Source organism: Lepisosteus oculatus, chromosome 21, assembly GCF_040954835.1.
Source record: "Lepisosteus oculatus isolate fLepOcu1 chromosome 21, fLepOcu1.hap2, whole genome shotgun sequence".
NCBI classification, from domain to species: Eukaryota; Metazoa; Chordata; class Actinopteri; order Semionotiformes; family Lepisosteidae; genus Lepisosteus; species Lepisosteus oculatus.
Window position 1 is genome coordinate 2200554 of NC_090716.1, and position 27449 is coordinate 2228002.

General features: G+C 53.0%; 3 protein-coding genes across 11 annotated transcripts in view; all 3 read left to right on the forward strand.

The window, feature by feature from the left end:
* The window catches only part of ano5a (anoctamin 5a), a 52729-nt gene extending 47148 nt beyond the window's left edge, over nucleotides 1-5581 (forward strand). For all 9 annotated transcript variants that reach the window (XM_069181419.1, XM_069181420.1, XM_069181426.1 and 6 more), the window contains 2 exons: nucleotides 107-212; nucleotides 2009-5581. In XM_069181419.1, the coding sequence (XP_069037520.1) occupies nucleotides 107-212; nucleotides 2009-2242 (340 nt within the window). In that variant the 3' untranslated portion in view covers nucleotides 2243-5581. The remainder of the gene's footprint in view (nucleotides 1-106; nucleotides 213-2008) is intronic.
* An 8132-nt stretch (nucleotides 5582-13713) lies between these two features.
* Nucleotides 13714-14733, forward strand: LOC138224464 (P2Y purinoceptor 4-like). The gene has a single exon (XM_069181864.1). It carries the CDS (start codon nucleotides 13714-13716, stop codon nucleotides 14731-14733), a length of 1020 nt encoding a protein of 339 aa, XP_069037965.1.
* Nucleotides 14734-17125: 2392 nt separating this feature from the next.
* On the forward strand, nucleotides 17126-26110 carry LOC102687731 (transmembrane 7 superfamily member 3-like). The gene is made up of 12 exons (XM_015338627.2): nucleotides 17126-17380; nucleotides 17959-18110; nucleotides 18670-18814; nucleotides 18921-19041; nucleotides 19804-19975; nucleotides 20339-20513; nucleotides 21527-21613; nucleotides 21862-21942; nucleotides 22039-22191; nucleotides 23276-23373; nucleotides 23842-24004; nucleotides 24955-26110. The coding sequence occupies exons 1-12, from the start codon at nucleotides 17275-17277 to the stop codon at nucleotides 25146-25148; spliced, it is 1647 nt and encodes a 548-aa protein (XP_015194113.2). The 5' UTR covers nucleotides 17126-17274; the 3' UTR covers nucleotides 25149-26110.
* Nucleotides 26111-27449: the final 1339 nt, after the last annotated feature.

Genomic DNA, 27449 nt, shown 5'->3' on the forward strand with positions numbered 1-27449 from the left:
GGAATTTATTTTATTGCTCTTTTTGTGGCGGATGATGGTTAATGTTCATTGTGTCGTGTTGACTGGATGGTGGTTCTCCCTGAAGCCCTCGTGTTCTGTGTTTTAGGTATCGCGATTTCCGCTTCCCCCCTGGCCACGAGAAGGAGTACTCTCACAACATGCAGTTCTGGCATGTCATTGCCGCCAAGCTGGCCTTCATCATCATCATGGAGGTACAACAGCTCGCAGGTCACCACAGCACTGCTCTCTCCTTACAGTCTGATCAGCACACTCTCTCCTTACAGATCACACACAGTTCACCACAGCACTGTCTAATCAACACACTCTCTCCTTACAGATCACACACATCTCACCATAGCACTGCTCTCTCCTTACAGTCTGATCAACACACTCTCTCCTTACAGTTCACACACAGTTCACCACAGCACTGCTCTCTCCTTACAGTCTGATCAACACACTCTCTCCTTACAGATCACACACAATTCACCACAGCACTGTCTGATCAACACACTCTCTCCTTACAGATCACACACAGTTCACCACAGCACTGTCTAATCAACACACTCTCTCCTTACAGATCACACACAGCTCACCACAGCACTGCTCTCTCCTTACAGTCTGATCAGCACACTCTCTCCTTACAGATCACACACAGTTCACCACAGCACTGCTCTCTCCTTACAGTCTGATCAACACACTCTCTCCTTACAGATCACACACAGTTCACCACAGCACTGTCTAATCAACACACTCTCTCCTTACAGATCACACACAGTTCACCACAGCACTGTCTAATCAACACACTCTCTCCTTACAGATCACACACAGCTCACCACAGCACTGCTCTCTCCTTACAGTCTGATCAGCACACTCTCTCCTTACAGTTCACACACAGTTCACCACAGCACTGCTCTCTCCTTACAGTCTGATCAACACACTCTCTCCTTACAGATCACACACAGTTCACCACAGCACTGTCTAATCAACACACTCTCTCCTTACAGCTCACACACAGCTCACCACAGCACTGTCTAATCAACACACTCTCTCCTTACAGCTCACACACAGCTCACCACAGCACTGTCTAATCAACACACTCTCTCCTTACAGCTCACACACAGTTCACCACAGCACTGTCTAATCAACACACTCTCCTTACAGATCACACAGTTCACCACAGCACTGTCTAATCAACACACTCTCCTTAAAGATCACACACAGCTCACCACAGCACTGCTCTCTCCTTACAGTCTGATCAACACACTCTCTCCTTACAGATCACACACAGCTCACCACAGCACTGTCTGATCAGCACACTCTCTCCTTACAGATCACACACAGTTCACCACAGCACTGCTCTCTCCTTACAGTCTGATCAACACACTCTCTCCTTACAGATCACACACAGCTCACCACAGCACTGTCTGATCAGCACACTCTCTCCTTACAGATCACACACAGTTCACCACAGCACTGCTCTCTCCTTACAGTCTGATCAGCACACTCTCTCCTTACAGATCACACACAGCTCACCACAGCACTGTCTGATCAGCACACTCTCTCCTTACAGATCACACACAGTTCACCACAGCACTGCTCTCTCCTTACAGTCTGATCAACACACTCTCTCCTTACAGATCACACACAGCTCACCACAGCACTGTCTGATCAGCACACTCTCTCCTTACAGATCACACACAGTTCACCACAGCACTGCTCTCTCCTTACAGTCTGATCAGCACACTCTCTCCTTACAGATCACACACAGCTCACCACAGCACTGTCTGATCAGCACACTCTCTCCTTACAGATCACACACAGTTCACCACAGCACTGCTCTCTCCTTACAGTCTGATCAACACACTCTCTCCTTACAGTTCACACACAGATGTCAGACCTCATTCAGTCGTGCCCAGTCATGTCCCCAGACGTGCAGGTGTCCAGTACAGGAGAGTGTGCTGGCCTGGCTCCCGGCTGACCTTGCCTCTTGTCCCCTCTCCCCGGGCAGCACGTGGTCTTCATGGTGAAGTTCTTCGTGGCCTGGCTGATCCCGGACGTGCCCACGGACGTGAAGGCACGGGTGAAACGGGAGCGCTACCTGATCCAGGAGTACCTGCACAACTACGAGCTGGAGCGGCTCAAGAACCAGCTGAGCCAGCAGGCCAACGGCAGGGGCTGCCCGGACCCTGGGGGGCTGCTCGCCGCCACCGAGAAACACGAGGTGCTGTCCCAGGTGCTGTAGCCCCCCAGCCCGCCCCTCCCCTCCTGCCCCAGCGGACCTCCCTCTTCTATTGCACTGGCGGGCCCACCCACACCTCCCTCTCAGACCCCACAGGGTCTGCAGCCTGCTTTCAGCCACGGGGCTTGGGCTGGCTCTGCAGCGCTGGGGAGGGGAGGGATCGGTGAAGCTGCTTTCACATTTCTTCCAACTCCGGACCCCACGGATCCCGAGCAAGGTCTGGGACGACTTCCGGGTCGGACTGGTCGCAAAGCCATAAAAGAAACAGAGAGGAGCCCGGGCCCAGATCCAGTCCTGCTGGTTGCCTCTCGATCTCGGACACGCCTGCTCCCGCTACCTCAAGCTCCTTTGACTGCCCCCCCACCTTCCCTCATCCCCTCCCCCCCCCCGCAGCGGGGACAGCTGTCCCGTGACTCCAGACACAAGACGGTCCTGGGCTGCTGTCCTGCCCCGCGGCCGAACTTTGACCCCTTGACCGCCCCACCTCCCAAGCAGAAACCCGTGCCATCGCTGTACAGATCGTGCCCTTTGTCTTTCTGTTTTCTTCTGTGTGACCACCTCTTTGACGCAGGGCTTGAGTTGTTGTTGTTGATGTTTTTTCCTGTTTTAATTTGGATGGAATGCTTCTCTTTTAAGAAACCTGGATTGTCGAATTCCAGCTACTGGAACGTGTTTTTGGGGATTTTAAATTCTGCCAAATCCTGCAGCCCAGCCTGTGAGCGAGCGACTGTGGGTAAACGACATTGCGCGTTCTAGAAATCCTCGAGGCTGTGGAGGAGAGAGGCAGGGAGCCTGTGTGACAACAGGCAGGAAGGTGAAACCTGCACGAACGCCTCACACAGGCCGTGGCCTCAACTCCCAGCCCTGTTCCTCAGCGGCGTCCTGCTGGCAGGGCTGGGGGCGCAGGGAGAAACCTGTTTTTTTCCTGCAGGGACAGCACCTGAACTCCTGCTTTTCTTGCTTCTCCTCCTCCGTTTCCCGCGCCGGCCTTTCAGCAGGCTTGTCGCTGCTGGCTGGTGTCCCTCGCGGAGACGGCTCGCTTCTTCGCTGTTCGGGACAGTTGATCAGAGCTGCCAGCGGACGTGGGACATCTGCACGCCCATTGCAGGGTCAGGAGGAGAATGAATCGTTGAACTGTGGGTATTACAATCTCCTGCCTGGCACCTGTTTCACCTTTAGCATGAAGCAGTGAGTCCATGCTGATCTCTGTGCGACTGTAGGAGCTCAGACCCTTTGTCCAAACTGTAGCACCAAGGCAAGCAGAGCCATACACAGAGTTGTGCCAGGTGCGTGCACGATAGGCTTTACAGGTGCCACACGCCAGCCGGAACCAGGCACCGTTCCTTCCGAGCTGGGCTGGGGCGTGCAGGCAGCGCGCGGGACGTCCTGCTGGCCGCAGGCAGGAAGGACAGGACGAAACCCCGGTTTGTGGGCTGAGGTGGGATAGGGCGGGCTTGGAAGGGAGAGGTCCGTGCCACTGCTCCGTGGTGCCGCTTGTCCTAGTGCCAAACGACGGGGTGGTCTAACCTGGGCTGGGAGGGTCGGGGGGTATCGATGACCCCACGCACAGGGGGCAGTGGGTGAGGGCGCTTGGGCTTGTGAACCAGGCAGCACCAGAGCAGTGGTGGCCCCCTGAGCACCTCTCTCAGTACGAGCTGAAGAAGAACTGGGGGCTCCAGCCCAGGGGTCCTCAGTGTGGACCCTGCTCTCCAGTCACCTTGAACATCCCCAGGTTCTCCGAGGTCTCTGTGGGCTGTGAGCTGGGCAGATCCCCCACCTCCACTCTCTGGCCTGGGACTTCTCCATGGCTGGTGTGAAACTAACACCACATGGGGACCCCAAAATTGCACAAGCTGCAGTCTGTGGGCCAGAGGGCTTCAGGGTAGCCGGGAGCTGGCAGTTTCTCGGTGACCATGTACGAAACACATCTCAAAGTCCAGTTTGCTCTCCGCGTTTTGCTATCAGTGCAGTCGGTCCCCAAGACAAATGCTCTTAATGTGTCTGTGTTTACCCCAGTGTTAAACTTAATGAAGGTCTGGCATCGCTGGAAAAGGTTGTTTTTTTTTCATTCTACGTCCTGTTTGCTCTCCCTGTTGTGAAAGAAAGACAAAGAAAATCTTGTTGCACAGAAGCACTTAATGAAGGAGGTGGGGTGGGGGGGGGTTGGTAGGGGAACAGACACAGTACATAGAAACAGCCGAGTCCTGTCTTCTCTCCCCACCCCTGCTCTTTAATTACACTACGAGCTTGATGGCACGGAGTAACACAGCTGTTCCTATTGATCCGATGTCAGTCACACCGAGATTTCATTTTGGATGCTGTTTGTGTTTCAGTGGCTTACCAGTAGCAGGTCCGGTTTGCAATGGGTCTTGCTTGAGATTTCGTTGTTTTAGGGCGTGATGCTGCCAGTCCGAGGCGACAGTATTGTGCAGACATGAGCTCTGCGCTAGATGCCCAGTGCTGTAGGGGTCAGCGGTAGTGTCTTTTTTTAACCAGAGACACAGGCCTGAGGCATGCTGTGAAAGGGACAGTGTTGCTGCAGTAAATCTCTGTTTTTGTATTATCCTCCTGGGTTTTCCTGTTTTCCTCCTACAGCTCACAATAATTCACCATCATAGCTTCTTTTGTGCACAATTCTCTATAATCCTGTGCGGGTTTACCAAAGCTTTTCTAAAGCTGCTTTCTGGTCTGCCACACCTGGTTTTAAAGGCCTGATGACCTTTTGACCTGCTGTCCACTAAGCCTCAGCTTCAAGGCCTTAAATCAATACCTGTGCACTGCTGAGGCTGTACTGTTCATCAAGGCATTGGGCCTCACAGCTGGGTCACTGGGACAGGGCTGTGCACAGCTGAACTGAAACTGGGTGGATGTCTAAGACAGACAAAGCCCCACCTCACTAAATCAGAAACTATACTACAGGACAAAAAAAACGCCTTTTTATGCCTTAAATAAGTCTGTGTTTACTGTTAAAGTCGTGGACGTTTTTTTTTCTTTTTTAACTGAAGGATAATTGATTTTTTTAAACGTCTCATCCTGCTCATGTGGTTCTGTGACAGGTTGGAGGAGTTCCTTTCACATTTTGTATATCAACGGAGCATCGTCTTGTCGTCATTTCAAAACCGGGTCTGAAGTCTTGCCGTTAGCGACTCTGGTTTTTGAAGCACCCGGTGGCAGATTAAATAATGTGTCTTGACTTTTTTTTATCACTTTCGCATCACTGTACGTGTGTTCTGAAACGTTTTCACTCCTGTATGGAATGCGCCAAACACATGAGAACATTTATTGTGCGATTAATGTTATTAATACTAAATACAAAAAATAAATAAAGGTGTTTTATGAATAGCTACGTCTTTCCTGTATTATTTGTCAGTACGCTGAGGGACATTAGGGATAATAAGGGATAATAAGGTGACGGAGATCAAGAGCATCAGTTCCACAGGATTTCTGTCTGCTGTTTGCCTGTAATCCGTGCTCAGCGGCATAAGAGTGAGGCACAGCCTCGACAGAGCAGAGTTGCCCTGCAGCTCCCAGCTCCCAGCTGGTAGCTGGCAGCTGGCAGCTGGCATCTCTACTGGAGCTCAGCAGGTGTGAGCCTGGTCAGTACCTGGATGGGAGACTCCAGGGAAAGCTGAGGCTGCTGCTGGAAGAGGTGTTAGTGGGGCCAGTAGGGGGCGCTCACCCTGCAGTCTGTGGGTCCTAATGCCCCAGTATAGTGACGGGGACACTGTACTGTAAACAGGTGCCGTCCTTCGGATGAGATATAAAAACCGAGGTCCTGACTCTCTGTGGTCATTAAAAATCCCAGGGCGTCTCTCTAGAAGAGTAGGGGTGTTACCCTGGTGTCCTGGCCAAATTTCCCCCTGGCCTTTACCAGTCATGGCCTCCTAATAACCCCCATCTCTGAACTAGCTTCATCACTCTGCTCTCCTCCCCACTGAGAGCTGGTGTGTGTGAGAGGACTGGAGCATCATCCAGGTGGGGCTGCACACTGGTGGGGGTGGAGGGGATCCCCATGACCCGTAAAGAGCTCTGAGTGGGGTGTCCAGAAAAGCGCTATATAAGTGTAAGCAATTATAATTATTAATTTTTAATTAGTGAGCAAACAACGACAATGGAGGTAGGAGAGCAACAATGGAGGGTGAGAGTGTTAGAGTGCTCTCCTGTCGAGAACTGCAAGAGACTCAAACAAACTGTTCTGCTGCTTTCCTGGTGGTTGGAATCTCAAGGCCGAAAGGCTTGACCTCTGAACCAGTTCTCTGCAGCTTTACTCTTCAGCATCTGCCTGGGATAGAGAAGCATGTGTTAAATTAATAATTAATGCAAGTGAGTAATGCAAAGGGCCTACCTTTCAAAAATGATTGAGTCAGTAAATTCTATGAAACAAGATCTGAGAGTTGAGCAGGCTGTACAAACCAAGTTGGTCACAGCTGGCCCCACACGTTGGGCGGTGTGGTGGCTCTGTGGCTCAGGATCTGCTTCTGTGGCTGGGAGGTTGCCGGTTCAAATCCCACAGCCGGCAGAGGAATCCTACTCCGGTGGGCCCCTGAGCAAGGCCCTTCACCCCAGCTGCTCCAGGGGTGCTGTACAATGGCTGACCCTGTGCTCTGACCCCCAGCTTCTCTCCCTGTCTGTGTGTCTCATGGAGAGCAAGCTGGGGTCTGCGAAAAGATAATTCCTAATGCAAGAAATTGTAAAGGGTTAATAAAGTAATGTTAAAAAATAAAATAAAAACAGACCACATAAAAAATGCTCATGCAGGAAATCCTAGGACTTCCTGCATGAGCGTTTTTTATTTGGTCTGTTTTTTACTAATTTTAAGTGTGATTTGATCACAGGCTGAAACGCCTGTTGTCTTAAGCTGTGACCAACTTGGTTTGTACAGCCTGCTCAACTCTCAGATCTTGTTTCATAGAATTTATTGACTCAATCATTTTTGAAAGGTAGGCCCTTTGCATTACTCACTTGCATTAATGTCAAAATGATATCTCAATGTGACCATCTGGTAGCCCGGACTGAACAAATATTGCCATGTGTCCACCTGGAATTTTCTATATGTGTGTGTCTCAATTGAGATATTCGTCGGCTGGTTCGGTGTTTGTGAACAAGACCTCTGTTGACTGATGGGATTTCTACGGAGGCTAATCTGGCAGGAAGTGACATTCGACTGTCATTTCCTGACGGGGGGGGATTGGAAGGTAGAGGGTGCCGAAAATCTTAATGACCACCACTGGCAGTACCTAAAAAAACAGACTCGTCAGGAAAAGGAAAATTCGTTCAGAATTCACAATGTGCAACACTGCAGAGAAGCATGTCAGAGAGCACTGTGATTTGCACATGGCACGGGATTTTAACAATAATAATTGCTTATACTTATAGAGCATTTTTCTGGACACTCCACTCAGAGCTCTTTACAGGTCATGGGGATCCCCTCCACCACCACCAGTGTGCAGCCCCACCTGGATGATGCTCCAGTCCTCTCACACACACCAGCTCTCAGTGGGGAGGAGAGCAGAGTGAGGAAGCCAGTTCAGAGATGGGGGTGATTATATTATGTTCCTCTTCAGTGTTTGACACTTGCTCGGGCCTCTCCAGTATCAGTGGAGTGTGAGCTGGCCTCCCCAGCATCACGGTCAGAATCCTGTTTAGGGGCGGTGGGGGAAGGCTGTTTCTGAAGAGCTGCTGGGCGTCACCCCGCGTGCACGGGGGAAGTGCACTGGATTGCAGTGGAATCATGCCAGGCGTGCCCGCGTAGCGCAGGAGCTGCCAGCTGCTCGCCTCCTGTTACACCAGCAGCATGTTTGCAGACCAGGCAGTCGGGGGCCGAACGCAGGCAGCAACAAAAACATGTGCCCGTCCATTAACGCCCTCGCGAAAAAGCAAACAGGGGAGAGAGGAAAACAAGGTGGAGACGCCCAACTGCCATCACGGCCAGCAAAAATGTCACGTTGTCGGCACCCGGGGGAGACGTGAGCACAGCCTGACCACAGAGGAGTCGCCTCAGCGCCTGTCGTGCTGTGTCTCCTCCCAGGGCTGCGCTTCAGATTCTCTGGACTTTTCCGCTGCTGAATCCGATTCGCGGTAATCACACAGGATGTGAACCGCCATCTTGCTCTGGCTAACGCCAGGGAAAGCTGATCGTGTCTCTTGCTATCTGAGGACCAGTACGCTGGTGCGTACGCTTGCGATGGGATGACCCGTTTCCTTCGGTATGGGGCGCGGGCCCCGCAGTGTCAGGTGCAGACCCCTGGTCAAGGACGCCCACTTCCTGTTTCCTGTCCGCGGGAAACAGGAAGTGTGGACAACCTGTGTCGGGGGGGGGGCTGGCTCTTTGTGGCGATAGGGTAGTGCTAGTGGGTGTGTTCTGGGCCCAGGCCAGTTCGTTTCTAGCACGTTCTACTGGCCATCGTGTCTGGTTCCTCTCCAGTGGAGCCCCGCTCATGAGTGACCGGGCTGAGTCTGGATCTGTACAGGAGGGAGGGGCACAATGAGGAGAGAAGACCATCGACCTGGGCTGGCCAACGGGGCTGGTCAGTCCTGGAACACATCGCTATGCTGGGTGCAGTTTGGACCGCCCAACTTCTAGAAAAGGTTTTTCCTGCTCGGCATGATCCAGCACCGACAAAGTCAACCCAGAGGACTTCTTCGGCCTGAACAGTGAAATATGAACCAGAGGCCACAAGAGGAAACTGTGGAAACTGTATTTAAAACCGAGAACAGGAGGCACTTCTTTACCTAGAGGGTTGTGGGAGTGTGGAACAAGCTATGTACTTGAAACTCATGGTTTGTCTTCTTTCAAGAAACAGCTGGAGGTCTTGGGAATAAATAGATTCACAGTTCTTATGTTCTTTGAAAATAATAATTGCTTACACTTATATAGCGCTTTTCTGGACACTCCCCTCAGAGCTCTTTACAGATGATGGGGATCTCCTCCACCCCCACCAGTGTGCAGCCCCACCTGGATGATGCTCCAGTCCTCTCACACACACCAGCTCTCAGTGGGGAGGAGAGCAGAGTGATGAAGCCAGTTCAGAGAGGGGGGTTATTAGGAGGCCATGACTGGTAAAGGCCAGGGGGAAATTTGGCCAGGACACTGGGGTAACACCCCTACTCTTCTCGAGAGACACCCTGGGATTTTTAATGACCACAGAGAGTCAGGACCTCGGTTTTACATCTCATCCGAAGGACGGCGCCTGTTTACAGTAGAGTGTCCCCGTTGCTACTTTTGAAAGGGGATCTTGAAAGTTTCTCAGTCTCTTTAGGCAGAACCCGAAGAGCAGGGAGAAGTGGCTAAACTGATGGGGCTCATGGGTAGCCCTGCAGACCAGGACGGGAGGTGAATTCCAGCCCCACAGCGGGAGGGCGTCTGACGGCATGTTCGCCCCCCCCCTCCCCGAAAGAGCAGTGCGGGAGGTGTTTGCGCGCCGCGGCGCCTGTGAGGCTGTGCTGAGTGTGTTTGCTCAGGCCCATATTTGGCTGGCTCTCAGCCTTGCCTGTTACCCAGGGCAGCCCCGGACCAGCCTGCCTCGCTTACTAGACGCTGGCTCTGGGAGGAAGAGCAGGAGCACCCAGCCGCACAGATGGGGAACAGCCAGGCTCAGGTCAGTGTTGTTTCCAACACCCACTCCTTAACGAAGGGGCTGCGCAGTTGTGCGCCCACTCCTTAACAAAGGGGCTGTGGAGTTGTGTGCCCACTCCTTAACGAAGGGGCTGTGGAGTTGTGTGCCCACTCCTTAATGAAGGGGGCTGTGGAGTTGTGTGCCCACTCGTTAACGAAGGGGCTGTGGAGTTGTGTGCCCACTCCTTAACAAAAGGGCTGTGGAGTTGTGCGCCCGCTCGTTAACGAAGGGGCTGTGGAGTTGTGCGCCCGCTCGTTAACGAAGGGGCTGTGGAGTTGTGCGCCCACTCGTTAACGAAGGGGTTGTGGAGTTGTGTGCCCACTCGTTAACGAAGGGGCTGTGGAGTTCTGTGCCCACTCGTTAACGAAGGGGCTGTGGAGTTGTACCCCCACTCGTTAGCGAAGGGACTGTGGAGTTGTACCCCCACTCGTTAGCGAAGGGGCTGTGGAGTTGTGCCCCCACTCGTTAACGAAGGGGCTGTGGAGCACAGAGTGTCAGAGTGCAGACGAAAAGCTGTTTCAGCACGGTTGTCTGGCATTTACGACAAGCACAGATCATGACAATCCTCGGTAAGATTAGAAGACTTCCCAGTCAGTGTATTCCTCGCTGCTGTGATGCTGTGGACTAGCGAAAGGCACCTGGGCTTCATTGTTTTGTTGAGTTTTAATTAATCCAGGTAAGACTAAAGCAAGCTCTTTTTTAACTCATCCATACCAGACAGCCTTACCTGCTCCTTCACAGCCTGCGTTGGGATTGTTGGACGGCTCCGGGAGTTTTCCCATTCCGGTCCCCCGAGTCCAGAATCCAGCAGCCTGCCTGTGTCCTGTAAATCACGAGCACTTTAAGGCTGAGGAGAAGGGGATTAATTGGTCCAATTAGATCTTAATTGCTTAAGTAGATCGGTTTAACTCTCACACTCCCAGTGGAAGAACTGGCGCTGACTTAAGGAGACTGAAGACCTCCCGGATTCCAGACCCCCAGGATCGGAGTGGGGAACCCAGGCACCACTCATAGCAAGGGGGGCGATCCTGCTCCCAGAGAGAACAGGGCTTCCAGGTTTTCAATCCTACCCAGCTCCTAACGAGTCAAACCAACTAGTTACTGGCTTAATCGGACCCATTTCCCAGCTCCTCTCGGCTCTACAGGTGCTGCTGTGTTCAATAAGGAGATTGAGCAGACCTGATCAATACATTCAATACATGGAGTGACGATTCTGCGCCCTTTGTTACCAACTTGTTTTCCCTCAGTCCGCAATGGAAGCGGCCACACTGTTTCTGCAGTCACAAACCGGGCGTCTGACGACCAGCGCACCGCTATATAAACTGTCTTGTCCCGGCAGTGCGGAGGTACAGGCGTGCCTCTCTCCCAGTGGCCAGCCTACTGTTTCTTCGGACCGTGTGGCTTTTATTTTGATAAAATAAATGCCTGTTGAGCATTTAATAAGATTTATTGTTTTCATTTGGCTTGCCGAACAAACAGCACTCTGTTGACTGCAAGTTCGGGTTGGCTGGCTTGCAGTCATAAACGAGTAATTCCCCGTTATATAACTATATACTGAATGATTGGTATCTATTTGGTTTGGAATTGAATGTATCTACATAAAGTGCCTAGTGTCCGCGCTTCACACTCTTTTTCGAAAGCATTACTTTATAGTTAATTTGGTTTGGCATTTTTTGTTTATGACTGGAAGCGCAGGTTCGCCAGGCGGCGTCAGTTTTGAAGCGTATTGTAATCCGCTGTTTTTCGGGGTTGGAGTGAGCACCACCTCCCGGGGATAAGGAACATTGCATCCGTACAGTAAATGGTTCAAGTTCACGTTTATTTTTGATTCCAGTCATATACAAGTATACAGCGGAACGAAATATCGTTCCTCTTGGTCTACGGTGTAAATACAGACAGGACACTGACACAGACATTGTAGACAGGATACACATAGTACAAAGTGCAGATAGTGCAAATTACTAAGGCAAATAAATAGTACAACATACACAACACATTGGGGGGATTTAAACCCTGTTTCTGGAATTGGGGTGGGCGCAAGTAGATTCCAGGGTGTTGAGCTGTTCCAGAGTCTGGTGGAGCTGGCCCGTACAGTGCGACCTCTTTTCCCAGATGGTAGGAGGACAAAGAGTTTATGGAAGGGGTGGGAGGGGTCATCTACTATAAATGTTGGTGACAAAATAAATTCTTTGACATTATAGGAACGATTTACACAGTTTGAATGAAGCACAAAATCGTGAACTAAGTGAAGGTACTGTAAGTCGCCATGCAGTCGCAAACACGCGTTCGAGTTCCCAAGAAATTGCCATGTGTTGAGGCCCTTCCTGCTCACTAGTTACTGACTGATGTACTGTGATGCACGAGTAAATAAGTGCAGGTTATGCAGTGGATAGTTCACTGCAGAAATGTTCCAACATGATCTACATGCAGAGTTAACAAGTAGTATTTGTTGGCAAAACCGTCTCGAAGTCGAGAGCAATATGTCTATTGGGTTAAGTGAGATGGATTCACAAGCCTGCTTTTTTACAGTGTAATAGGGCTGCTTCACCTCACTGGAAGTTTTGTTGCCTCGTTCTGAATCGCAGAACACGGTGCTGCACATACCTGGAAATTTCTTCAATTTTGTGATGTAAATTTAAAGTTGTAAAAAGTTATTGTGCACATTTTTCAGTTACTGTAGGTTAAAACACGCTCATCAGTGCTGATTCTTTTAGCGGTATTATGAGTGTTGCAGTTACTCTTTAATTGAAAATTGTATCAGTGTCAATCTTTCTGTCCTATATGGTTTCAAAATAAAACCACATGTCCCTGTTGATTTGAGTCACACTGAATTTCTTATAAAGGAATGTTGAAGAAACTGATTCAGCTGATATCAAATATTAGAATACTAAAAAAAATACTGTCTTTGGTGTGGGAACATCCTGTCCTAGCTCTGTGTTTATTACAGTGTTGTTCTTGTCAAAGATGAGCTTTGTTTTCTAAAACACTGTATTTAGTACATCTGGAGCCTCACTAAAGCTAGGGGTAAGTGCCAGGATGGTGATTATTAAATCCTGTTTCAGACATTGACCTAAACATCTGCAGAAGTGTCAGTGAGGTCTGGCTGTTGCCAACAGTCACTTTCCAAAGATCTCTCCAGAGTCTGTTTCTCTTGCCATTAACTGAGAAAGGCTTTACATAAACTAACCTGAGTGCACAGTGGAATGTATCTTTTATCTTCTGAAAACAGTTTTATATACCACAGACACCATGTTTGCTCTTGGGGAATTAGATACCAACAGGAAACGCAAACAGTTTCAGCAAATATTTTTTCTATTGCCCATGTGTGCAACGTTGGCTTTTTTAAGAACATCGATTTTGTTCTAGTTTTCTTGAAAGCTCTGCAATTCACGCCAATTCACGCCAATTCACGCCAATTCACGCCTTCATGATGATACCTGTAGTTTCCTTGTTTGTTTCATGCTTTAAGTGTCTCCTTTGTCCACCCAATCAGATCGCGCCTCTCCTTCAACTACCCAATCGGATCGCCCCTATCCTTCACCTACCCAATCAGATCGCCCTTCTCCTTCACCTACCCAATCAGATCGCCCCTCTCTGTCATACACCCAATGAGATCGCCCCTCTCCGTCACACACCCAATCAGATCGCCCCTCTCCGTCACACACCCAATCAGATCGCCCCTCTCCGTTACCTACCCAATCAGATTGCCCCTCTCCGTCACACACCCAATCAGATTGCCCCTCTCCGTCACCTACCCAATCAGATTGCCCCTCTCCGTCACACACCCAATCAGATTGCCCCTCTCCGTCACCTACCCAATCAGACGGACCCTCTCCTTCGTCTTCACAGCCTCCAGAGATGGACTTCTGCTTCACCAGCTCCCCGGGAAAGGAAGCCTTGCTGCTGGTGGAAATGTACCTGACCCCGGCCGTCTTCCTGGGGGTGCTGGTGCTGGGCCTCCCCCTGAACCTGCTGTCCCTCTGGGTCTTCTTCCGCCGGGTGCGCCACTGGAACCGCAGCACGCTCTTCCTCTGCAACCTGACCCTGGCCGACACCTCCTGGCTCCTGGCTCTGCCCTTCCTCATCCAGTTCCGCCTGGACCAGCTGCGCTGGACCCTGGGGCTGCCCCTGTGCAAGGCCGTCCGCACCCTGTACCACAACTACTTCTACGTCAGCATCTACTTCATCACCTGCGTCAGCCTGGACCGCTACCTGGCCATCGTGCACCCGCTCAGGTCCCTGGCCCTGCTGGGCCGGCGGCAGACCCTGCTGGTCTGCCTGGCCATCTGGAGCGTCAGCATCGTGATCAGCTACCCGGTGGCCGGCATGACCCTGACGCAGCGGTGCCCCGGGACCAACCAGACGATCTGCACCATGTACCTCTTCCTGGACGACACCTCGGCCAGCCTGCCCTACTCCCTGAGCTGCACCGCCTGCAGCTTCCTCGTGCCCTGCGCGGGCATCTTCTACTGCTACTGCCGCAGCCTGCGGGAGCTCCGGCGCCAGCGCCACTTCCCGCGCCACGCCCACCGGCGCCGCAAGCTGACGCGCCTGATGTACTCCGTGCTCGTCGTCTTCGCCCTCCTCTACCTGCCCTACCACCTGACCCGCAACCTGGCCATCGTGGCCCGCGCCGCCCGCCCCGCCGGCGGCCCCGGCTCCTTCCCGGCGGTGGACGTGGTCTTCACCGTGGAGATGTGCATCTGCAGCCTCAACACCTGCATCAACCCGCTCTTCGTCTTCCTCGCCGGCGGCGACTTCCGGCTCCACTTCTGCTCCCTGCTGCCCGGGCTGTGCCGGGGGCGATGGGGGCGGGGGGCCCGCGGCAAGGGGCACGGCGCTGTCGGGCCGCACGTGGCGGCCGTGTGCCCGGCGTGATGCCCCCTCCTCCGCCCCCCGCCGTCTTCGTCCCTCCCCTGCCCCGAGCGGCACACTGTAAAATAAAAGAGCTCAGTTTTGTACCTCACGGCTCTGTCTGTGTCTGTTTTGCTGGGTCCCACCTATTTAAAGACATGCTACTGCAGGTGTGTCACACCAATCACTAGGCCGGCAGTCCAGGAATTTCACGTGCATGAACAAAACGCCACCAGCATTGTGGCCCTGCAGCCTCACAGCCCTGGGGTCCAGGGTTGGATTCTGGACCAGAACACCCTCTGTGTGGAGTCTGCAGGTTCTGTCTGAGTTCCTGTGGTCTCTCTCCGGCTGCTCCACTTTCTTCCCACCTCCCAGGCCTACCAACCTGCTTGCCCGGGTTCACTGCTGTCCGTGGATCGTCCCTGAGGTTGTGTGTGTGTGTGTGTGTGTGTGTGTGTGTGTGTGTGTGTGTGTGTGTGTGTGTGTGTGCCCTGCGGTGGGCTCATCCAGTTCAGGTCCTGCCCTGAGCCCTTTGCTTTCCGGAAGAACTCCACAACACTTACCAGGGGGCGGCCAACTGAAGGTGGGCGACTGGATGCAAAATATGTTTTCTTCGTCCAGGCCATCTTGAGGATTAAAACGTACTTGGAAACCCAATTCCCTGCTGAAACGCTACTCCTCTGTGCTTCGGTGTGAGGCTTCGACTTATATAGTCTGTCGTTGTGTTGTTATGTTGGCAGTGATCTGTCAATCGACTCTCCCCGAATGGCACAGTAAAGCTCGAATTGGTGTGTAGACTGTAGTGACCGGATCCCGCCACAAGAGGCCGCCATAAAATAGTTTGCAAAGGAACAAGTAGAGGTTTATTCCGTGCTGGAAAGAGAAGAAAGGAAACACAACGTTTCGGGCGCGGAGCCTTCTTCGGGTGTGAAGAAGCTGAAACGTTGTGTTTCTTTTCTTCTCTTTTCAGCAGGGAATAAGCCTTTACTTGTTCCTTTGTAGCCTACGCCTGCTGACGCAGCTCCCCACCTCAACTACTTCAGCCTATTTCTGCTGCCACCCACTGTGCCTTCCTCTAAATCTTTCTCCAGATCTCTTCGTCATTTCTTCTCCTCCTCCCTGGGCCGCCTGCCCCCCTCCTCTCACCAAACACAGCGACCTGCCCCAAGACAGGCTCTCTAACCACCCCCTAGTCCTTTACAGATGTCGTCTGACACCACCCAGAGTGACACTCAGAGACTTCTAGGGCCCGTTTCGAGGAAACGCATGCTTTCTCCCTCAAACAACAGACCAACCCTTTCTGACAACATCAGAGCAGCGCTGACAGCTCCGCCCCATCTTCCCTTCATCACCCGCCTCAGCAGATCCCTCCACTCCCAGCTCTACCAGTTCCTCACTTCCGAGAAGGACAAAAAAGTCAATCAGCTTCTGCAGAAAAAAAAAAAAACACCCCCACCACCTCCACCAATCCTAACCTGCTTGTGACTGTACCCTCTGACCTTTCCCTTTCACAGGACCTGCGATCTCTTCTCAGCAAAGGCCTCGGTTTCGTAGAAGTCCCCAAGAAGCTGGGCATCCTCCCCAAACCCAAGTCGACTTCACCCACAGGATTCGTCCCAGAGCACATTTTGCTGACAACAACCTGCTTATTGAAGCCGTTAGCTATATCAGTCCTAGTAGACAGAGCTGTTGGACTCCCTACTTGGGGGGGATAATCAGTCAATTACTTCATCAACCAGCGCTCCCTTCCACACCCAGGAAACAGCTCTAACCTCACGCCCGAAGGAGGCTCCACGGCCGAAACGTGTTTCTGTTCTTCTCTCTACAGCAGGGAATAAACCTGTACCTGTTCCTTTGCAGGAGGAACAAGTAAACCGCTCTAAAGTCTTGATTGCCTTTAGGGAGGGCGTACTTTAGTGTAAAACTGTGTCTCTGTGGAAGGGGGTTTATTAGGGTGAGAGTAATGTTTTTTTTTTAGTAGCTGGGGTTTAAAAAGGACTAAGACGTTTATGCTTGTTGTCAAATTGAGTATTAGCGGCGGAGAGAGCTAAATACTGCTTTATTCAACGTGTTTTGTTGGATAAGATTGACTGAGATAGTTTAAATGAAGCCGGGAAAAGGTCCTGGATCTTAAAAGCGTCTGTCCAATTGGTGCCAAGATCCCTCTGAGACTCGCTACCGAAATCTTGAATAACCCTGAGCAGCCACCCGCAGCGTGCCACTCGCGGCCGGGGACACGCCGGGCGTGCACGAAACACGGGACTGCGCTCAGCCACACGGCTGGAGTCCAGAATATACTTACAGAAACGTAATGAAATTGCTGTGTGAGGGAAGGTAGACTTCTCGCAATAGACTAACGCCGTGAGTCAAGACGGGCGGCTCACAGACTGGGCTTCTCCTTTTGGAGATCTGGAGGAGGAGGGGGTGGGCAGGCGTAGGTCGATGACGTCACCCGGGGCACGAAACGAGGAAGTGAAGCCGGAGGGGAGGCGAAACTCCGCGACTCGGCCTCGGCAGCCTCTCCGACCTGCTCGCTAACGGGGACTACATGAAGACGAGTGGGCGATGACGCGGAAAGACGCTTCGCTGTGCTGGCCCGTCCTGCTGGCCGCGGTCTGCCGGCTGCCCGGGCTCGGCGGAGAGGCGGCGGCGGCGTCTCGCAGTGCTGAAGGTACAGACAGTACCGGGAGCTGGTGCTTATTCGTGCTCATTAGCTGAGGCGCTCCAGCAGGCACGCCATCGCGTCGATAAAAGTCGTAGCTTCATGCCTGCTCTACAAAAGCAAGGCTACAACTAGATAGATACTTTATTGATCGCGTGAGGGTAATTGCAGTGCAACAGCAGCTTCACAGTCAACACAGCACATTGTAACGAAATGATACAATAATACAACAATACAATACATACAATACAATCCGTACAGACAGTGAGAGGTGCACTTAAAGAGTTACTCACGGTCCAGAATATACAAAGAACAAACCAGAACAGTACACAAAAAGTTGTATTGCACGATATTAATATAAATATATGGCACACGTCCCTGGCATATATTGCACAAAAACTTGTAAATGGGAAAAGCCAGATGTAGCAGAGAGTTTACTGTTCAGTCCAACAGTTTACTGTTTACTCAACTAGACGTTGAGTGTAATTGTCTCTTTTCATCCGACCCGCAAAGCACGCGTGTAGCCAAGCCTTTATACGGAACTCAGCACAAGGCTCTGCTCTGCTCCGGTTTTTGTTTTGAACCAGGTGGTCTCGCCGTGCCCCTCTCCCAGCCGTATTTCCTGCGCCTGCTCGCCAACACCCCCGAGCTGCTGGTGGCGGAAGTGGGCGACGCCGGAGTGGGAGTGCTGGTCCAGGCGCAGACCCAGTCCCGCCGCGTCACCCTGTCCCAGTCACAGGTACCCCTCGCCTCGGGAGGGCCGTCCCGCTCTTGCGAGTCTTAAGAGTCTCTTTAAGGGGCTTTTTGTCGTGTCTGGGCTGGTTTTTCGTTCCGGCTGAGTTATAAGTTGGCGTGAACACTTTTTTCCTGTGGAAAGCGCCAGTTTTAATTGTCGGTGTAGTTAGGGACTCAATCAAGTAGCAGAGCCCGCACATGAAATTGAAACATTGCCACACCGAAACCTTTTTTTGAAATTTCTTATTGTAGCAACAAAAATACATACAATACAAACGACTACAGACAGCACATCAGTGACATCGTGAGGGAAACGTACTGTAATACAATTACACTTTATGAAAAAAGATTAAACGAGGTAAAGATCAGGTCTAACATTGCGATATAGCCTGGAAATACGTCTTTACATCTGTTGTAAGCTGTCCAAACACGGGTGTCTTCCCAGATTGTTTCACTATACACATAATAATCTGCAACTGCAATAAAGGCTGAGGCTGATACTGCAAACGAGCCGTGATTTGCAGGCCGCGACTGACCCCCAGTGTTCGCTTCTGGTACTGCAGGCGTTCCCCCGTGACGCGTCCTACAACGGGACCAGCCCCGGGCTGTGGATCCCGCTGAAGGAGTCGGCGCTTCGGGCTTCCTTCTTCATCAGATCCGAGGAGAACGTCACCGCGCTCGTAAGCGTCGTGCCTTACCGGGAGCAAGGTGTGTGTGGCGCAGTAGGACACGGCTTCCTTTCAGCCGTGTCAGTGTGTCAGCGGTGAGGTCTTCTGCAATGGTGTCCCTCTGTCCCGGTGTGTTTTTCCTCCAGATCCTGTTCCCGGGGCGTGCAACACGGAATTCGACATGGAAAACGACCCCAATGTCCACCTGGGCTTCACGGCCCACGAGACCGTGGTAGAGTTCGCGCCCGCCAACCTAGGGGCTGCAAGGTGAGCTGACAAGTGGTTCGAAATGGATCCGATCCGCAACATTGTACAGGTTTCACAAACATCAGAGCTTGCCAGCGGGTTTTAAGACATTTGCATAGCACTTTCCTGGACACTCCCCTCAGAGCTCTGTACAGGTCATGGGGATCCCCTCCACCCCCACCAGTGTGCAGCCCCACCAGATGATGCTCCAGTCTTCTCACACACACCAGCTCTCAGTGGGGAGGAGAGCAGAGTGATGAAGCCAGTTCAGAGATGGGGGTTATTAGAAGGCCATGACTGGTAAAGGCCAGGGGGAAATTTGGCTGGGGTTACACCCCTACTCTTTTCAAAAAAACACCCTGGGATTTTTAATGACCACAGAGAGTCAGGACCTCGGTTTCACATCTGAACGATGGCGCCTTTTTTACAGTATAGTGTCCCCATCACTATACTGAGGCATTAGGACCCACACAGACTGCAGGGTGAGCGCCCCCTGGTGGCCCCACTAACACCTCTTCCAGCAGCAGCCTCAGCTTTCCCAGGAGTCTCCCATCCAGGTACTGACCAGGCTCACACCTGCTGAGCTCCAGTGGTGAGCTACAGGGTAGTACAGATGCTGCTCGGAAACCCAAATGCGTATAATTCTTTTCCAGAGCCTCCACCGATCCTGGTGCCCGTACTCCGAGAGCTCACATGTACGGTTCTGGCCAGTTTAACCCCGTTCTCCCCGAGTGCTGGCCTTTGTCCTCACGTGTTCTCTCTCTCTTCCCCCGGTGGTGTTAGAAACCTGAGCCCCCCAGCATGTGATGTCGGCCAAGGGACCCACTCGAGGTGGAGGCTGACCTACGACCTCTACCAGTACTTCCTGTCGGAGGTGGACGTCAGTGAGGCCGGGCTGTTTGACGGGCTAGCGAGGATGAGCTCGGTGCAGAATGTGGAGCAGTATGGGAGGAAGGTGGGATTGCGTGCGTCTATGTGGGATGTCTGTCATGACAGTGACTAGTGAGCAGGAAGGGCCGCATCACATCGCAATTCTTGGGGCGACACCAGGGGTTTGCGACAACACGGCAACTTACGGTACTTTTACAAAGTTCAAGATTTCGTGCTTAATTCAGAATGTGATTTTTTCTGTGACGTCAACGAATTGATTATGTTGCCGAGATTTAATAGCAGGTCAGAGAAGTTGGGGCTGCAGTTCCCCTCTAAAGAGCCTGTCCACAGTGCCCTGGTTTATGATGCCAGGCTGCCCTGGGGTCCGCGTCCTCGCAGTCCCTTATCAAGCGCTGCTCTCTCTTCAAGCTGTCTCCTGCCGTTCCAGATCGCTTCCCTGACCTCCTTCGACAAGACCCGCCTGCTCGTCAGCCCCTTCGCCAGCATTGGGGTGATCTATGCTGTGGTGGTCCGGGACCCCCTGCGTCACGCCGCCTCCCTCTACGTCCCCGTGTCGACCTACAGCTGCGGTCTGGCCCCTCCCGGCCCCTGCCGGGGTCAGGGTGAGTGATCCAGCCCCGGAGGGGGGACGGATGCTGCTCTCCCCCTTCAGACACCAGCAGGGTGGCACCGCTGGTACTGGGTGAACTGCCTCGGTGCTGGAAAGTGCAGGAGAGGTCTGGAAGTGTGTGTGTGTGTTGGATGCACAAAATTATAATAATTCCTTACACTTATTTCTGGACACTCCACTCAGAGCGCTTTACAGGTCATGGGGATCCCCTCCACCCCCACCAGTGTGCAGCCCCCCCTGGATGATGCTCCAGTCCTCTCCCCACACACCAGCTCTCAGTGGGGAGGAGAGCAGAGTGATGAAGCCAGTTCAGAGAGGGGGGTTAGTAGGAGGCCATGACTGGTAAAGGCCAGGGGGAAATTTTTAATGGGACAAGACAGTAGGTAATTTGGAAATTTGGACAGGACAGTAGGTAACACTCCTACTCTTTGCAAGAAATGCCCTGGGATTTTTATTGAGCACAGAGAGTCATGACCTTGGTAAAAAAGATAATTTTTTACAGTATAGTCACTGTACTGGGGCATTAGGACCCACACAGACCGCAGGGCGAGCGCCCCCTACTGGCCCCACTAACACCTCTTCCAGCAGCAACCTTAGCTTTCCCAGTGGGGCTGCAGGGATGGTGGATCTATGCAGGTTGAGTGCGTTGCTTGACCTCGGGTGTGAAGAGAGGTTGGCGGGTCAGATTCCCAGCACTGTGTGAGACGCTGGCCTCCCTCTTGACCAGAAACCATCAACTCTCCTGCTGAGGGAGAGGAAGTCTGCAGGAAGCAGAGCTAGTAAAAGCAGCTGTGGTGGTAGTCGTCTGTTGCCTTTTGTTCCTCACTGCCTGCTGGTACAGGTGAGCTACTGTGAAAATCTCACCCCCGGAAACATTCCTTTTACAGACTGTTACACCTCGGTCTTTCCCGTCATTATCCGCCTTCGAAAACCACCATTAGCGTTTAATCCAGAGCCCCGCCTCAGGTCAAAAACTGAATGTTTTCGTGTTCCCTGCTTCCGTAGGCCCAGTTTCGTCACGGGTGTTCTTCGCTGTCCTGGGGCTCTACGGGCTGTTTGTCTGCTTTGCTGGGCACAGGTTTCCTGTGGCCGGTAAGTTTTTTAGCTTTGAGGTTAAGCAGGTTAAAGGATCTCAGTTCAGCCACTGCTTGAAACAAACCACCAAGGAAACAACGCGCAGGACAGGGGGTTCCAGATGTACGCCCCCCTTTTCGTAAAGTGCCTCGTGTCCTCGGTTTTAAAAGCCCTTTCCGCTCGTCCCGTGGTTTGTGTGGACAGGCCCTCGAGCTGGTAGAGAGGGAGAAACACTGAGACGCTTTTGTCCCGTTGGGCTTTTTCAGGACTCTTCTTCTTGGGGTTCCTGCTGTTCTGCCTGCTCTCGTTCGTGCTGGTGGGACGTTTTTCGGGCGCCTCGTACGACCGTGAGTTCTGGCGCCGTGACGTCGCCGCTGAGCGCGGGCCCCCGGGGCGTTCGTGGGCCCGCGGCTCAGCCTGGGTCGTCTGGTCTCCTCCCGCAGTGTGTCTGGTGTCCGCCGCCGTGACCGGAGGGCTCGGGGGAGCCCTGTTCGCTCTGTGCGGGTGGCGGCTCAGGGCGCCTCTCCTGCTGACGGCGCTGGCCGGCCTGGTCCCAGGGTTCCTCCTGGCCGCGGTTATAATGTTCACCCCACTCGGTAAGTCGGAGCGCCGACGGGGTTAAAGGGCACCTGCAACCCTATTTTTATATACCGGGGTTAGGAAGAATCAGCATCGATGAGCGCATCTCAAACCACAGTGAAAGTCAGGTCTGCACAGTCGCTTGCAAAATCTCCCAACTTCCATCACAAAGTAGATTCAATTTCCAGGTGGGCGCAGCGCCATGTTCTGCGATTCAGAACGAGGCCGCAAACCCTCCAGTGTGGTGATGCAGCCCAATGACACTGCAAACCAGCAGGCTTGTGAATACGGCTCTTTTAATCCAATAGAAACGTGGCTCTTGACTGCAAGGCGGTTTTGCCCCCAAATACTGTTTTCTGAACTCTGCATGCAAGTCACATTAGAACGTTCCTGCTGTGAAATGTCTGCTGCGCGACCTGTGCTTATTCGCTCAGACGTCACATGACAGTAGTCGTGACAGAGACTAGTGAGCAGGAAGGGCTCCTTCCTGTTGCCCACAGCGAGACCAGGGCTTTGCAACAAAGTGCTGACTTGCAGCGCTCTCACAAAGTTCCTGGTTTTGTGCTTTTAATTCGGCATTTGTCACGTTTTCTGATCCCGTCAATGAATCTGTTTAGTTACCGAGATCTGAGAAATTGGGACTGCAGTTCCCCTTTAAAAAGGTTACTCTGGTGTGGGGTTATTTCTGAAGGGGTTCATGTGACTCATTCATATTTCTTCTCATCCCCCAGTGCCCCCCACATGCATGTAATATAAATATAACTCAGAAAGGCCCAGCGTTTGGTGAATAAAATACACTGCATGGTGATGATCCCCTTTTGCGAGCAATAAGCTGAGTGGTGTGCTGTGGTGAAACGCTCTCTTTTGTAAGTTGTGTGTCGGACCTGACCTGGGTTCGTTCCAAGTTCTCTTAGCAAACGCTAATAGCCCATTTGTGGTTATACCAGAGTGACCAGAGCTGTACTCGGGGATATAAAATCTTTATGAAAGTGCTTGACTTCAGAGCAACGCGTCTCCTTTGGTGCTCTCCGGAAAATAGGATCTTTTCCGCGACGGATCGGTCGTTTCCCACCTTTACCGAGCTGTTGTTTTAAAACGCAGTGAACGAGAAGATGCTGAGGTCTGACGTGCTGTTCTGGACGTGCGTGACGGCCATCTCCATCGTGCTGCCTGCCGTCGTGCTGGCCTACCCCAGAGCGGTGAGTGGGACACTGGCCGTTGCTGGCCCAGTCAGGCAGCGTGTTGTCTGGCACAGTGTCCACCTGGCCGGTGCATAGTGCATAGTTTACTGCAGGGGTCTCACATCCAGTCCTGGAGGACTCCTGGGGGTCTAATTCTCCAGGTGAGCTCTTCATCACCGAGTCCCATTAATTCCTTTTAATTTACGTGCTTGCTTTTTAACCTCTGTTTTTTGGCTGTCTGGCTTTGGGTGCAGGAATACTCAACCGCAAGCTTTCCCAGACATTGAGCAGTTTCTCCTCGAGTCAGCTAGGTACCAGCAGCTAGGCGCTGTGTAAGTTAGTCCATGCGGTTTGCATAGGGCTGCAGTATTTTGACTTCCCTGCCTTGTGATCATGTTTATGGGTGTAGCCTCCTCCTCTCCCTGGGTCCGGCCTGGACTGCTTTCCTCCGAGACTAACTCCTGTGTTCTCTGACCCTGCCCCCAGCTCAGCATCCTGTCCTGTGCTTGGGTGGGCTCCTACACCGCAGTGCTCATGGTGGGCTCGTACCTCCCCACCAGCCTGCCCTACATTCTCCTGAGTGTGATCCGGAGAGCCGTCAGCCCCCTGTTCTCCCAGGCCATCATCCTGGCGCCTTTCCAGTCCACGGGTGAGTTGCTTTCTTGCTAGCTGGCTGGTGTGACGTGCGTTAACGCCTCGGTACTGAATGATGGGAGACCCTGTAGGTTACATGCAACACGTAGATATTGCTCATGTATCTATGCACCCCCTCCTACCTGCACAGCTATGAATCTACTTGAAGGAGCAGGGCTTGGCTCGGGGAGAGTATATTTGGAATGCCCCAGGGAGGAGGGCACGATGTGGTGTTGGGTTGACACCCACTCGAGCAATGCAGGGCCTCAGCTCAAGCCTGCTGGGTGTATGGGATGGGGCTGCTCATGGTTTCAAAGCCTAGTGGATGTCATAATTACTAATTCCTTACACTTATATAGTGCTTTTCTGGCCCCTCCACCCAGAGCTCTTTACAGGTCATGGGGATCCCCTCCACCCCCACCAGTGTGCAGCCCCACCTGGATGATGCTCCAGTCCTCTCACACACACCAGCTCTCAGTGGGGAGGAGAGCAGAGTGATGAAGCCAGTTCAGAGAGGGGGGTTATTAGGAGGCCATGACTGGTAAAGGCCAGGGGGAAATTTGGCCAGGACACCGGGGTAACACCCCTACTCTTTGCAAGAAATGCCCTGGGATTGTTAATGACCACAGAGAGTCAGGACCTCGATTTTACGTCTCATCTGAAGGACGGCGCCTTTTTACAGTTTAGTGTCCCCGTTACTATACTGGGACATTAGGACCCACACAGACCGCAGGGTGAGCGCCCCCTGCTGGCCCCACTAACACCTCTTCCAGCAGCAGCCTCAGCTTTCCCAGGAGTCTCCCATCCAGGTACTGACCAGGCTCACACTGCTGAGCTCCAGTGGGGCTGCCAGCTGGGAGCTGCAGGGTGATATGGCTGTGGATGTGCGCGCGAGTGTGTTGTAATGACTGTGCCGAGACCCAGAGGAAGGTGTTCCAGACTGGTCTGCGCCTCTTGCTTCACCAGACGGCGCCCTGCTGGCCCTGTGGGCTGTCCTGGCCGTCGGGGGGGCCGCCTCTCAGCACTTCCTCACCAGGGACGAGCCCCCGTTCCCCCGGGGTCCCCACCCGAGCCGGGGAGAGAGCCAGGGCCCCCCAGCCTGCGACGAGAGGTCGGCTCTGCTCGGGGGCGCGGAGGGGCGGCGCGAATCCTGCAGGTGAAGCCCGTCCCGTCTGAGGGACCAGAACGAGAGAAGCTCTGTCCACAAAACCCCCCATCGCAACACCCCTCCTTGTGAGGGACCCTGCTGCTGGTGAGCATGGTTAAAGGCCAGATGCACTTTATCTGTTATTGCGTTCAAGCAATACTCAAGCCACAGGTTCATTCCTTATACCTTTTCACCTATTGAAACAGTAACTACATTAATTTTTAATGTCACTAATAGTAATAACTATGAATGTATGTCTGTGTACTAATATAGAACAGCACTTTGTTCAAATATATTCAGACCCACTGGTGGCTGTCAACTTGTCGTGTTATAAGCACAGGAGTACAGTACCACTGAAGGGGTGTGGGAACTGCTCTGTCCATTAGCTGCCAGAAACCAGGCAGGGCTAGGTAGCTTGTTGGAAACCGCGAAACAAACTTCTTGTTGCTCTGTGAGTTAGTCCACGCGGTTTGCAAACAGCTGTGGTTTCTCTGCACCTCTCCCTCGTGAGCGTTTGTGGGTGTGGCTCCCTCCTCTCCTCTCTCCAGCACGGACGACTGTCCTCCGAGCGTGGCTCCTGTGTTCTGTGACCCTGCCCCCTAGATCAGGGTCCTGTCCTGTGGTCTGTCCCAGAATGCTCTTCTCTATGGGGGTTTCGCTGTTTTAATGACAGGGGGTGGCACCAACACCCCCCTCCTCCCCCAGCAGAGTCAGGTCCTTCACCCCCACCCCCCCCATCTTCAAGCTGCCACACCCCAAAACTGGAGAGGAGGGACATCTCCACCCTGCTGGCCTCAGCCCAGCACCAGGACACGAACAGGCCAATCCGGCGTTCAGCGCTGTGCTGACCAGATCTGTCCTAGACTGACAAAAAGGGAAGATATACATTTTTTGACAGATGCCATATTTTCTGATGGTAATACTTCTTCTTGTAGCTGTAGTGTTTTGTCAATAAATTGTTCTTTATATACCGTTCAGCACAGTGTCCTCGTTCTCTTTGACGTTTTCCGGTTCCAAAAAGTGACACAAAGGGGGGCGGTTACGTGATCTCTCTTTCTCGGCGTGCGGCGTTCAGGTGCCGGAGCCCTGTGCTCAGGGTTGTCCGGTGGAGTCGTGTCGCTTGTTTTGTGGGGTTGGGGGGGCCCCTAGCCTGCACATGGAGAAAAACGAACTGGGCTCTGTCTGGTTCGCAGAGGAGTGTGGGTGGCACTTGCTTCAATGAACACTTCTAGAATCCAGGTCCAGACGATGTCTGGGTAAGCAGGTGTTTAAGGGCATGCTGGGCACTTTCTTGATTAAGTGAAGAGGCCTGTGTCATTTGACAGAGCTCTACTCTTTCAATAGACAGACCTGACACTGGGAATGCAGTGCAACTGTGAACCTAGGCTGGCCAGTCCCTGCTCCTGCAGGGCCGGTCAGTGTGTCTGCGGGCTGTCCACTCCTGCTCCTGCAGGGCCGGTCAGTGTGTCTGCGGGCTGTCCACTCCTGCTCCTGCAGGGCCGGTCAGTGTGTCTGCGGGCTGTCCACTCCTGCTCCTGCAGGGCCGGTCAGTGTGTCTGCGGGCTGTCCACTCCTGCTCCTGCAGGGCTGGTCAGTGTGTCTGCGGGCTGTCCACTCCTGCTCCTGCAGGGCTGGTCAGTGTGTCTGCGGGCTGTCCACTCCTGCTCCTGCAGGGCTGGTCAGTGTGTCTGCGGGCTGTCCACTCCTGCTCCTGCAGGGCTGGTCAGTGTGTCTGCGGGCTGTCCACTCCTGCTCCTGCAGGGCTGGTCAGTGTGTCTGCGGGCCGTCCACTCCTGCTCCTGCAGGGACGGTCAGCGTGTCTGCGGGCCGTCCACTCCTGCTCCTGCAGGGACGGTCAGCGTGTCTGCAGGTTTTCTCTTTGAAGCAGCAGCACCTGAAAAGTTAGGAGAAGCGGTTAAGCTGGTCCAGTTAAGACAGTAACCAGCTGGGTTAGATATAATTGACATGAAGACCTACGGAGACAGCAGCCCTCCAGGGCCAGAACTGGACACTCCTGCCAGCAGAGGTTTCCCTCTGTGCCTCTGCCATTGCCACGGTCTTCTCTTTGTCTACCCGTCCTCTTTATTCATAACAGGTTTGTCCCTGATGCATCCGTACAGTGCAGAACTGGGAGGTTCTCTAACCCCCAGGACCTGTGCCCAGGGCGAGCTCGCCAGCACCTTGCCCCAGTGTATAGCCGTCGCTTGCGAGCTGCGCCTTCTGACGTTTCCCGGTGTAGTTCAGTGCCATTACGTCGGCCGCCAGGGGGCGACATTGTCAAAGCGCAGCCGAGAAAGAGCTGGACATCTCTCCT